General features: G+C 47.1%; 1 protein-coding gene across 1 annotated transcript in view; it reads left to right on the forward strand.

Moving 5' to 3' along the window:
* The window catches only part of PHF21B (PHD finger protein 21B), a 559,570-nt gene that overhangs the window by 270,036 nt on the left and 276,233 nt on the right, over positions 1-13,301 (forward strand). The window contains exon 7 of the mRNA XM_030215094.1: positions 10,787-10,909. Coding sequence (XP_030070954.1) covers positions 10,787-10,909 — 123 coding nt within the window. The remainder of the gene's footprint in view (positions 1-10,786; positions 10,910-13,301) is intronic.

Genomic DNA, 13,301 nt, shown 5'->3' on the forward strand with positions numbered 1-13,301 from the left:
ACGACCAAGCCTCAAAAAGGTGCCCCAACTGACCAGATGACCACCGGAGGGAGTGGGGGATGACCTCCCCATACTCCCCCAGTGGTCACCAACCCCCTCCCACACTAAAAAAATAAAATTAAAAACCTTTTTTGCCAGCCTGTATGCCAGCCTCAAATAATGTACCCACCTCCATGACAGCAGAATGTGTTCTATCCTCCGACAACCTTTCCCTGGTTGTGATGTGGCTCTCGGGTGAGTGTGACACCTTTTCTGTTAGGTGCACTGCAGCGTCACATCAGCAATGCATTGTGGTGGGTGTAGGGTACTGGGCTGTACTCCCATGGTGCTTTTCCCCCTGCTAACTGGGTCAGAGTGTGCCCTGTTTTACTTCCGTTAGTCCATGAGGTAGTGGCCATGTTTGTAAGCCACTTTTAGATCCCTTTCATGTGTTAGCCACGTTAAAGAACTTAGTTCTTACCTTGAATGTGGCTGAAAGAGGGCATTGTACACCATTCTGTCAGCTCGGACCTACTGCTAAGCTCAGTCTCAGGGAGACTCTTTGACAGTGGGGCACAACCTCTGATCTGCAGTTAACTGTGAGTAAACGTGCTTATTCAAATTAAGGACTTTTTCAGAGAGATTAATCTTCAGGTGTGAACTGGTGTGCCAAAGTTATACAGCAGCAATAAGTCCTAGAGGCTGTATGCAGGTCCCTGGAGCAGTTTTAGTGGGTGCAGTACATTTGTGGGCAGTGGGTTTGGGGGGGGGGGGTTGGGGGGCTCAGCTCCCAAAATAAGGGAGCTATGCACGTGGGAGCTTTTCTGAAGTCCACCGCAGTGACCTCTAGGGTGTCCAGTTGGTGTCCTGGCATGTCAGGGGGGCCAATGCACTAAAAATGCTGGCTCCTCCCATGGCCAAATGCTTTGAATTTGGCCGGGGTTTGAGATGGCCAACATAACTTTCCATTATCGCTAAAAAACGAATCCAGCCATCTCAAACCCCGGCCAAATCCAAGGCATTTGGCTGGCCGGAACCGTATTATCGAAACAAAAGATGGCCGGCCATCTTTTTCGAAAATACGGGTCTGGCCAGCTGTTTGCGGTGCCGCCAAAATACATCGCCGGCCATGTATTTTGCTGGCGCCATTCGATTATTCCCCTCTATGTTTATATTCTGTTTTAGCAGACCACGAAGGAGTGAGTTTGTAAGATTTTCTGTCTAAGTGCCATTTTGAATGGTGTGGCAGTATTTTGTTAGATCAATTGATTATATGAGAAGCTAAGATTTGTGAACAAATTGGGGTTTATATTCAGCTGGCAGCAGGCAGCACAGTTAAATCCCACTGCCAGCGCTGAATCTGGAAATTCAATGCTGCACCATATCCAACGATCAGCATTAAATTTCCAATTTTATTTTTGGCTGCCAGAACTTAACCAGTTAAGCACTAACCGGTTAAGTTCCTAGCAGTTAAAGATTGGATTTCTATTTATGCGATCCTATTTAACCACTAAACCCAGTGCTGAATATTTGCACTAATGGGCTCATTTTCAAAAGAGAAAAATGTCCAAAAAATTACCTAAAGGAGAAATAGATGTTTACCTCTCAGGGAAACATCTAAAACATATAATCAAAGAGCAGGAAAAAAACCGGTCTAAATCGTCAGTGCATCCAACTTAGAACATCTCTAGAGGGGGCGTTTCAAAGGCATATCTTGGGCAGTCTTACCAAATGAATGACTTCAGCGCATAATGACGGGTAGCAAAATGTTGTCACATTGATGGAAATAAAAACGTTCAGAGTTAGACCTGATATAAAAGCGTCTGGGGTAAGCACAAGGTTGTCTTTAGACCCATTTGTGGAGTTGGAGTGGAGGAACTGTTGGTTTGAAAGAAAGTTGAGAGTTGTTGACGTTGTCTTATCATTTGTCTTTTTGCCCTAGTCTGAACCTTTTCACCCTTACATTCCCTGACTTGCCTCCTCTGTGTCTCACCTTCTCAGCTTCTTGTCAAACCCTGCCAGCCCCCCTCCCACACAACTACTTGTTCCTCTGTATATCCCCCCCCCCCGCTCCACTCACTGTCCCTAGGTCCACACTTCTTTCGTTACACCCCCTTATCTGTTTGGTGTCTGTCCATGTTGCTCTGTTTGTCCTGTGTGCTGCTGCTGCTGTGTGTGTGTAAGGACTGTTGGTAGCTATTTGGAGAGTGAGTGGGTAGAGGGTGTGGCATGAGTATTTGCTGTATCTGAGAGAGTGATTGCTGTGTGTGCCTGTATTATTTGTCGGTGGTGGGAGAGTGAGTGTCAGGTCGTGTTTGTTGGTGGTGGTTTTCACTAGGTTGGTAGGGAGAGGTGAGCACAGAGGTTTGTTTGGGTTCAGTGGGTTGCACCTGTGGTGATGGGATGCACTGAATGCACAAGTGGCTTACATGTTGGAGGAAGAGGAAAGTTTGGAGGGGTGGCCCCGCAGGAGATACCCACATCCCAGAGTTTTCAGGGCCTGTACCCGTTTCCTGGACCTTACTGACCAGCAGTATCTCACTAGGTACCGCTTTGACAGGGCTGCCATTCAGCACCTTTGTGACCAGCTCCAACCCCTCCTGCAGGCCAGAACCCGTAGGAACAATTCCATCCCTGCCCACTGTAAAGAGAGAGAGACAGTGGTGTACTGGAGCCGGCTCGCAAGAGCCGGTTGTTAAATTTATTACCATCTTGCGAGCCGGTTGTTGTTCAGGGTGAGCTGGCTCTCCTCCCCTCGAGCTACAGGCTCCATCCCTCCTTCCCTCCAGCTACAGGCTCCATCCCAGTGTATGGATTCTTCGGGGCAGGCAGGAAAGATCCCCAGTCCTGGCTGCCCGCTGCCGACGCTGACCCTCCCCCACTGCCGGATCGCTCTTTAAAAATGGCCGCCAAGACTTCCAGCGGCGGCCTCGCAAGACTTCTGCTGAAGGAGGCCACCCTTGTAAGTCTCGGTGGCCATTTTGAAGAGCGATGCAGTAGCGCCATGGGAGAGTCAGCGCCGGCAGTGGGCAGGAAAGACTGGGGATCTTTCCTGCCTGCCCCGAAGAATCCACTCAACAACCGACAATTGCTGGGTATGGGTGGCTGGAGGGGGGGCAGGGGAGAGAGGACAATCGCTGGGCATGGGTGGCTGGAGGGGGGGCAGGAGAGAGAGGACAATCACTAGGTATGGGTGGCTGGAGGGGGGCAGGGGAGAGAGAACAGTCACTGGGTATGGGTGGCTGGAGGGGGGGCAAGGAAGAGAAGACAATCACTGGGTATGGGTGGTTGGAGGGGGGCAAGGAAGAGAGTACAATCGCTGGCATGGGTGGCTGCCCTATGTATCTGCTAACCAAGGAATCCTTGCCTTTTGCAGGATCTGGATGCAGGACAGGATAGAATGCTGCAAACACTGCTACAAACACTGCTACTGGTCAGCAGGAACACAAGGGATAGCAGTGGACTATGCTAGTGATAACAATTGCTTCAGCCTATGTACATATGTTTTGTTCTCAACTGAACACACTCAGGTGTGGCTGCCTGTGGGTGTGTGAGGGGGAGGGGAAGAGGCCCTGGGAATGTGTCTGTGCACCATCTTCTCCTCTTCTCGTAGGGTCAAGGGCTCCCCATTTTGTGCCTTTTTTCCAAGATGTACATCTCACATCTATGTTCACCTTCTTCATTGGCATCCATATCTGGTGGTTTTGCTCCCGCTTTGCAGCTCATGTGTCTACCCAGTAGGCTCCATCCCTATTTGTGTGTTGAACCCCAGTCCCCTTTTCTCAGATGCCCACCCATTCCTAGGGTTCAGGGGGGAACCATTGTATGTACTGATTGTCATTTCCAGAGCAGTGAACACACTCCTACAATCCTCCATGGTTATGCAAGTTTGTCCTTCAAACTATTTCCTATCTGACCATAGGTAGGGCCTCTCACAGGCTCAAGAGCATCCAGTTACAGTTCCTGCTCTAAATCCCCTGCAGGTGGCTCCAGCCTGGTGCCTACATTTTTTTCCCTGGCCTGTGCCCTGCCGATCCCAGATTGAGGCTACTTATTCCTATAGGCAAGTTCCCCTGCTGTTCAGTACCTGACTATTTCCAATTGTTACAAAATAAACATGTATCTAATGGTACCTTTGACTCCTGGATCATGTAGATATCTCCCATAATTGTACATGGTTATTTTCCTTCACCAGTGTTTACCATTGTGGAAAATTGTTATTGTGTAAATATGACCCAGCTGTTTGCAAGAATTACCTAGCCCTACAACACAAACTGGTGGATGGCTAGGGAAGTATGCTGAACATAGAGTAAACTATAGTCTAAGCACTGACTATGCATATCTGCGGGTTGGTGCCAGGCAGGTTGCTAGTGCGAGACAACATATTTTTATTTTAGGCCACTCTAAAATAAAAGTATGCTGTGTGTCCAAAGGGTGTAGAGTTGCAGGGTCAGCGGGGGTAATGGGGCTGGTCTATGTAAAGAACAGAAAGGACAATGCTTTCAGTGGGCTAATTTTGACCCAGATCAGTATATGTGGCCTTCTACCTGGCCACAGGAGGACAGCTTTATACATAGGATGTTTGACAAGGGATACCTGTGATACCACCCAGATTGCAGACTCCATCATGGAGCTGGACTTCAGGACCCACATGCCAGGTGCACAAGGAAGTGTTGAGAAACTGCAGGCCTGGGTCTCCCCCCCCCCCCCCCCCCCCCAAGCTTATCCAGTCTCTCTTTCCCTGGCCATGTGTAGTAGTGGTGGCAGCATAGCACCCATCAGCCTTGGATATCAAGGTATCTACACATATTAGACAAACTGGAGACATCTGACTTTGTATGGCAAACAATATAAAACATTTACAGTTCAATTTTATTTCAAAAACACATTTTTGTTGCATTGGCCAAAGTTACACATGAACTGTACTGTCCCTCGTGCTTAGGGCGCTGGCCTACACTACTCAGCCTGCTTCTGGAGCAGGGTTAGGATTTATTCGAGGACCAGGTGCTGAGCCTGCAGCCCAGCAGTCTGTGTATCAGAAACATGCTCCAGGAGCTGTAGGGGATCCATATCGCTGGGACCCTGGCCTCCCCAGTTAGGCCTTCAGGCAGATGGTGGGTGGGCTCTTCTTCTGCCCCATGGTACTCCCCCTGTGTGTGTTTGGGGGGGGGGGGGTGGCACCTTCCAGGTGCCAGCCTCAACCTCCACTGTCTTCCACTGCTGCTGGTCCCTGGCTACCTCCTCCACACAGCCGGCTGGTCGCCAGCTGTCTCCTTTGCTGCAGCCAGTTGGTCCTCAGCTGCCTCCTGTGTTTCGGCTGGCTGTTCCCTGCTTCCTCCTCTTAGCCGGCTCATCCCTGCCTGCCTTCTCCTCCTCCAAGGCCAGCTCATCCCCTCCTGCCTCCTCCTCGGCTGGCTGGTCCCTGTTTGGAGGGGGGTCCTGTGTGTGGAAATAGTTGGCAGGTAAGATCTTACATGACTTGCCTAGTGGTGTAGATGGCTGATGGGAGGCAGGTACAGGGACAAGTGTGGGCAGGAGTTGTTTCCTGGTGGCAATGAGATGACATAGCAGGTAACCTTGGAAGCACTGTGATCAGTGGGTTGAAAGATGGTAATGCATGTGGTGCGTGTTGCCAACAGTCCAAGCACCATAAAGCTGTAGTTCATGATAAGGGGGGGAGAGGTGTAGCTCTATGCCAGTGATGGCGAACCTTTCAGAGACCGAGTGCCCAAACAGCAACCCAAAATCTAATTATTTATTGCAAAGTGCCATTCCCCCTCCCTCTCCCCCCCCTCGTCCCCCTCGCTCTCCCCTTCCCCCTCATCCCCCTCCACCTCCCCCCAAGTTCCAGGGTCCCCCTCCCTCCCAGTTCAACAGGATCCCCCCTCCCTCTGAGTTCCACAGGGTCCCCTCTCCCTCCCAGTTCCAGGGCCAGGATCCCCCCTCCCCTCTTCCTTCCAGGGCCAGGGTCCCCCTCCCCTCTCCCTCCCTCCCAGGGTTGTCGTGGGAGGAACCAGAATTCTGCTCATTCAATGACTCTCTCCTATCAGCATTTTCCTACTACTGTGGTAGCCAATCTTTGTGCCCCACAAAAGGAACGGTGTTTTATTTAATCCTGCAGTGCTGTCATAGTGAAAACACACCAGCAACCCTACAGGGAGGCTGGTCTGACAAGGAAAACCAATGGCGTCAAAGACAAAAGCTTTTCCAGAGCAGCCCGTCCTCCCTCCGTCCCAGCACCAGGGCCCCCCTCCGAAATTTAAAAGGCATACCTGGTCGGGGTTAAGGCTGCGTCAGCGGCAGCAGCAGTAGTGAAAAGCGTGCTGACTTGGCGCGCCTTCAGCCTTCCCTTCTGTCTCTCAATCTCTGGTCCCGCCCTCATTTCCTGTTTCCGCGCCGAGTCAGCACGCTTTTCACTACTGCTGCTGCCACTGACGCCGCCTTAACCCCGACCAGATATGACTTTTATTCGGAGGTGGGCCCTGGTGCTCGGAGGGCGGGGCGGGGGGGCTGGAACTGGCTGAGGCGACGGCGCACATGCCAACAGAGAGGGCTCTGTGTGCCCTCTCTGGCACGCATGCCATAGGTTCGCCAGCACTGCTCTATGCAGTCCCTTGTTATGACTTGTTACATTTTTTTAAGCTGTCATTTGTTTAATGCTGAATAGAGATACTGCAACACTATGGTATTGGTGAGACAGCAATATCATGCATTGCTTCTGCTGTACAGTATATAAATGCTGCTGTGCTATTGGGGCGGGGGGGGGGGGGGGGAGGAGGCAATTCTGGACAATTACCTTGCCAGAAGATCTGTTTCCATGCTCGCAGGGAGACATTTCTGTGGGGGGCAGGTGGTGGTTATATTTATATAGCAGCCTGCTATATCTGTGGCACAATCACACTAGGAGCTGTGTCTGTTGCACAGAGTAATTTGGCTCTCTTCTGAGGGACATGTTTACTCTGATTAGAACATTGTTCCATGTGCAGAACTATATATAGATGTCTTGCACGTCAAAGGAAGTCTACATGCTACCACGGTAGTAACGTTTTCACCTGCACATTTTACATGGCATATTTTCGAACGGTGGAAACGTTCTTCTCTTCTCTTTTAGGATGTTTTACTTCTAGATGGCTATTTGCTGGATTTTCGATCATCTAAAGACATGGGTTTTAAAAAAATGATTTTATCTCTGTTATTTTGGACGTTTTGTGATAAACGTCTCCAGCAGCATTTGGATGCCCCTCCACATCATGCAATACAGCTGGTTAATTGCTATGCATTAACTGCAAATATCCAGCGGAAATAACTGGTTATTTCACACTGAATATTCGCAATTACCCGGTTAAATGCTATTTAAGCGGTCAGTGGCCATTGCTGAGTGGCTAAATCGCGCTGAATATGGGGAGGGGAAAACTGTGTTTATTCGCATTTAAAAACAAGAACCCCTAACATGGGCACTTGCCAAAACATGGCCATGTCAGTTCAACAATAAAATGTATAACCAGAGTGTGGCTATAGGCTCTAGTGACTTCTCTGTCTCACTGGCTGCCTCCACTTTTTGCTGTTTCTGTTAGCATGCACACTGCTTTCTTAATGTACAGCATTAAACTATCTTAGCATGCAGGCCATGTTTTAATGCATAATCCTAATTACCAAATACAAAGAAGTGAACACTCAACCCGAAACCTTCAAAATTCACTTAATCAATTTAGTATAAACTTTTTCATCTATGTTTTTTTCTTTTTATATGGAGGGAAAAGGCCTCAGGAATTAAAGGTTTTGAACTGGCGGTGTTGCTTACTTCATTTTTCAAAGCAACATCACCTTGTGGCTTAAATCAATCTGCCTGCTTGCACAGGGTGAGTGATAAAAAGGAGCACTTTGAATTAAAGAAGAATTCCCCTGACAAAGCTAAGGTGAAATGGGTCCCTGTCCGGATCTGAAACTGTCTGGAAACTGAAAAGAATAAGACCATTCGTCCCAAGATCCGTCTTTTGCTGCCTAGTGCAATCCCTCGTATTAAGCCATCTGGATTACTGCAACTCACTATACGCAGGTTGCAAAGAGCAAATACTGAGGAAACTTCAAACAGCCCAGAATACAGCAGCCAGACTCATCTTCGGAAAACCAAAATATGAAAGTGCAAAACCCTTACGAGAGAAGCTACACTGGCTTCCACTCAAGGAACGCATTACTTTTAAAGTTTGCACATTAATCCACAAAATCATTCACGGCGAAGCTCCAGCCTACATGTCTGAGTTAATAGACTTACCACCCAGAAACGCCAAAAGATCATCCTGAACTTTCCTCAACCTCCACTTCCCTAATTGCAAGGGCGTAAAATACAAGACGCTACACGCGTCAACCTTTTCTCACGTGGGCACGCAGTTCTGGAACGCACTGCCGCACAACCTGAGAACGATCTACGAGCAAACCTCCTTCCGCAAATTATTGAAGACCCATCTTTTTGAAAAAATTTACGGAAAGAACCAAAACACATAAAGTCCACACTCACTGTTCACTAATGCATCAATACATCCATTTCTACTCTCATCACCCGTAATCTCACCTCACTCATACCTTTACTCACAGAAATATGTATACCATACATAATGCCCTTTTAGCTTCCCGCTGTCTCCTTCCAATGTTTCAAGGTTCTGTTCCAGTGTTTATATTCCTTAACAACATTTTGATTGTCTCGCATAACTCTTCACAATGTAATCCATAACCAAGTTGTAACAAATTGTATTTCCATCTTTCATATCGTATTGTAAGCCACACTGAGCCCGTAAAAAGGTGGGAAAATGTGGGATACAAATGCAATAAATAAAATAAATAAAAATCTACAAGAATAAGCTAAGTGCTTCCTACTTTTCCCCATTGCATACATTTTTATTGGCAGATTCATTCTGATGTATGTTGATTTGTTTACATATAAATAAAACTGTTTATGAAAAAAAGTGCATTGGGTTAAAAATGTAGGAGGTTTTTTCGGCTAATGATTGATTTAAGTCACAAAGAGGGGCATTTTCGATATGTCTAAATCCAACTTTGGATGTTTTGCACAAAACGTCCAAAACCCTAATAGGAAAGAAGGTCATTTTCGAAAAAGAAAAACATCTACCTTATTTTTATTTCAAAAATACTGTTTTGAACAAGGTTTTGTGCTTTGGACGTTTTGTTTTTTGCTCCATTTTCGGAACCCCCCCTCCCCCCGAATAAGTGCAAAACTTAGAGATTCATGCTATTGGGATGTAGGAGGAGCCAGCATTTTTAGTAGACTGATCCCCCAGACATCACAGGAGAGCAATGGGGCACCCTAGAGGGCACTTCTGTGCACTTCATAAAAATGCTTCCAGGTACATATCTCACCTTTGCTCCCTTATCTTGTCCCCTGAGTTCTCCAAAACCTATGTACACCACTACAATAGCCCTTGTGGGTGAAGGGAACACCTATATGTGGGTACAGTAGGGTTTTCGTGACTTTGGGAGGGGTCACAGTTTCCACTGTAAGTGTGACAGGTGGAGAGAGATAGGGACCTGAGTCCCAGTGCACTACACCGACCATTACACTACTCCAGGGACCTGCATGCTACTCTAATAGACCTGACTTTAACATTTGAGGCTGTCATAGAAGCTGGTAAGTCATATTTTTATTCACATTTTGGGAGGTGGGAGGGGGTCAGTAACCACTGGGGGTGTATTGTGGGGTCACCTCTGATTCCCTCTAGTAGTCATATGGTCTTTTAGGGCACCTTTTTGTGCCTTATTCGTTATAAAAACAGGTATATCTTCAAATACCTTAGTTTTAGTCCTGTACAGTTTAGTTTTGTTCCATTATGGCTGACAAACATCTAAGTCTTAGGAATACCCACATGCCACCCTTAAAACACCCCCTATACACCCCCCTGAGGTTTGGATGAACTGCAGAAGAACAGCATAGAAAAACGTCTGAAAATAGGTTTTGAAAATACTGATTTGGACATTTTGTGAGAAAAACATCCAAACGCTGCTTTATGCCACTTTTTAGATGTTTATCTCTTTTGAAAATGAGCCCCAAAGTGATATTGCTGTGAAGATTGAAGTAAGCAACACCGACAGTTTGAAACCTCTGACTGCTGAGCAGGGGCGTAGCCAGACAACAGATTTTGGGTGGGCCCAGGCAAGAATTGGGTGGGCACCAAGTGTTCTCCCCCCCCCCCCCCCCCCAAAAAAAAAATAAATCTCAGCTGGTGGGAAAACGCTTCTTTCTGCCTTGACAGCAGGAATGCACTGAAAACTGAGCATGCACAGGTGCTGGTGTCGTGGAGAGTAGCGCTTTTGTTACCATCAGGGGGAAATCTTCAGCTGGCGGAGCTTAGGATTCCCACCAGTTACCACTAACCATGTGCTACTGTTGGGTGGGCCTGAGCCATAAATGGGTGGGCCCTGGCCCACCCAAGCCCACCTATGGCTACGCCACTGCTGCTGAGGCCTTTTTCCTCCATATAAAAGGAAAAAAAGATAGATAAAAAAGTTTATACTAAATTGATTAAGTGAATTTTGAAGGTTTCATTTGGGTGTTCACTTCCTCACATTTGATGATTAGCTTTTGCAAGGTGTTTTGTGGGAAGTTTTTGCTTGTTCTGGATTAATACATAATCCTCAATACTTTTGTTTACCTGTTTGTACAATATGAAAACAGATCTTCTTATTAACACAGTTTCTTTCTTTTTATCTTTCTACTTATTGTTTTTAATGTTCTACAATACATTCTCGAGTTATATTCATAGCTTCAATCTCAAACTAGTTTTTGTCATTGTTAAAGGTCATTATTATTCAGCCTCAAGTTCAGACCCAATCAGAAAGGAAAACAGAGAATGAAAAACATTCTGACAAGCCAGCTCGGGGACCCCCTACTACCAAAAAGAAAAAGGAGGAAAATCCTGAGGTAAGAAAGTGCATATGTAAATGTATTTCTCTCAATTTTCACTTTTTCTATTAGGTATATCTATAACTATAAAGGTGTATAACTAAGGCAAGGATTTGAAATATAGATCATGGCATGTTAATGTTGTAAAGTCATGAGTCATCTCTATTAACATAAATCTGTTTTTTTAACATAAGTAATTTGATCTTGCTTTTGGTATTCTGATTATTTAATTAACTGACATCAAGCCCTGAATATTTTCCATTTTCAATATTTTATTTATCAGCTTCATATGCAGTCTAGCTAAGACATAATCATTTTGAGGCCCCTTTACTAAGCTGCCGTAGAAGGTGACCTGCACTATGACTAGTGCGTGAGTTTCCCCACACACTAAGGTCACCTTTAGCGCTGCTATAAAATGGTTGATTTTTCATTTCCTCATATATTGACCAATTAGTGCATGAGCCCTTACCAGTACCTGTTTAGTAGGAGATAAAGGGCTCACACGCTAACCATGCACTAATCAGTAGGTAACGGCAATGTGGCTGCGCTAACCGCTTAGCGATGGGAATGCCTACTCTCTACCCCCAAACATGTCCCCAGCAGTAAAAAATATAAAGTATTTTTTAGCGCATGTGAAGCATGCGCAGATGCCAATACTACTGCATGAACACCTGAGCACTCCCCGCGGTAGTGCATTTTCCCACATGGTAAACACACTTTAGTAAAATGATGCCTTTGTTTAGTAATGGTTTTCCCATTTTTTTTTCATTATAATAATGGCATGTTCCATCTCATAAATATTCCTATATTAAAAATGTAAGTAAAGTACTTCACTCTGACGTCCATATTTAAGACATTGGGGCCTATGCACTAAGGGTAAATGGTGCTGAAATTTAGACTCCGGGAAATCCTTGCTAAGTGCTGTTTCATAAAGGGCACTCCAGGCTGAAGCCCTTTATATCGTGGATTCCTGCGCCCAACTGTTTGCAAGAGGATTTATGGCTGCTGAAACCTAGTGTAAATTCCAGCATGCAAGTTGGGCACATAACCCAGATATTCTATAACACTGCACCAAAATTTCAAGAATGCTCCTGACCCACCCATGCCCCTTTTGGGCTGCACACGAGACAATTTGGACATGCAGTGCAGGGCCGTGCCTAGGGTCTCTGGCGCCCCCCTGCAGACTATCAGTTGGTGCCCCCCCCTGCAGACTATCAGTTGGCGGCGGCGGCGCCCCCCCCCCCCCCCCCCCCCCCGTGAAAATGATCGCTCACCACTTGCCACACTGACAGGAATTGTCAGCAATATTCTTAGAAACAAACTGCTATACATTGCAAAATAAGATAGCAGATGTAAATTCTCAAAGTGGACATATTCCAAACACTAAAATGAAAATAAAATGATTTTTTTCTACCTTTGTTGTCTGGTGACTTTCTTTTTCTGATGTTGCTGGCCCAGTATCTGATTCTGCTGCTATCTGTCCTCTTAACTCCGTTTCCAGGGCTTCCTTTCCATTTATTTCTTTCCTTTCCTCCTTTCTTCTTCATTTCTGGTCCTCAGCTTCTGCCTATTTTCTTCATCCATGTGCAGTTTTTCTCCTCTCTTCCTTTTCCCTCATTTCATCTCCTTCATCTCTCTTTCCTCCCCTCTATGTCCAGCAATTTCTCCTCTCTCCCTGAGCCCTGCCCTCCCTCCCATCCATGCCCATCCATGCTCCTCTGTCCCCTGCCCCCTCCATTCATCCCTATCCAGCAATTCCCCTCGCTCCCTGAGCCCTGCCCTGCAATCCATATCCATCCATGCCCATCTGTCCCCTCCATTCATCCCTATCCAGCAATTCCCCTCTCTCCCTGAGCCCTGCCCTCCCAATCCATGCCCATCCATGCTCCTCTGTCACCTGCCCCCTCCATTCATCCCTATCCAGCAATTCCCCTCTCCCCTCTCCCTGCCCTGCAATCCATATCCATCCATGCCCATCTGTCCCCTCCATTCATCCCTATCCAGCAATTCCTCTCTCTCCCTGAGCCCTGCCCTGCAATCCATATTCATCCATGCCCATCTGTCCCCTGCCCCCTCCATGCATCCCTATCCAGCAATTCCCCTCTCTCCCTGAGCCCTGCCCTCCCAATCCATGCCCATCCATGCTCCTCTGTCACCTGCCCCCTCCATTCATCCCTATCCAGCAATTCCCCTCTCTCCCTGAGCCCTGCCCTCCCAATCCATGCCCATCCATGCTCCTCTGTCACTTGCCCCCTCCATTCATCCCTATCCAGCAATTCCCCTCTCCCTGAGCCCTGCCCTGCAATCCATATCCATCCATGCCCATCTGTCCCCTCCATTCATCCCTATCCAGCAATTCCCCTCTCTCCCTGAGCCCTGCCCTCCCAATCCATGCCCATCCATGCTCCTG

The sequence above is a fragment of the Microcaecilia unicolor genome, chromosome 9 (genome assembly GCF_901765095.1).
Source record: "Microcaecilia unicolor chromosome 9, aMicUni1.1, whole genome shotgun sequence".
Lineage (NCBI taxonomy): Eukaryota > Metazoa > Chordata > Amphibia > Gymnophiona > Siphonopidae > Microcaecilia > Microcaecilia unicolor.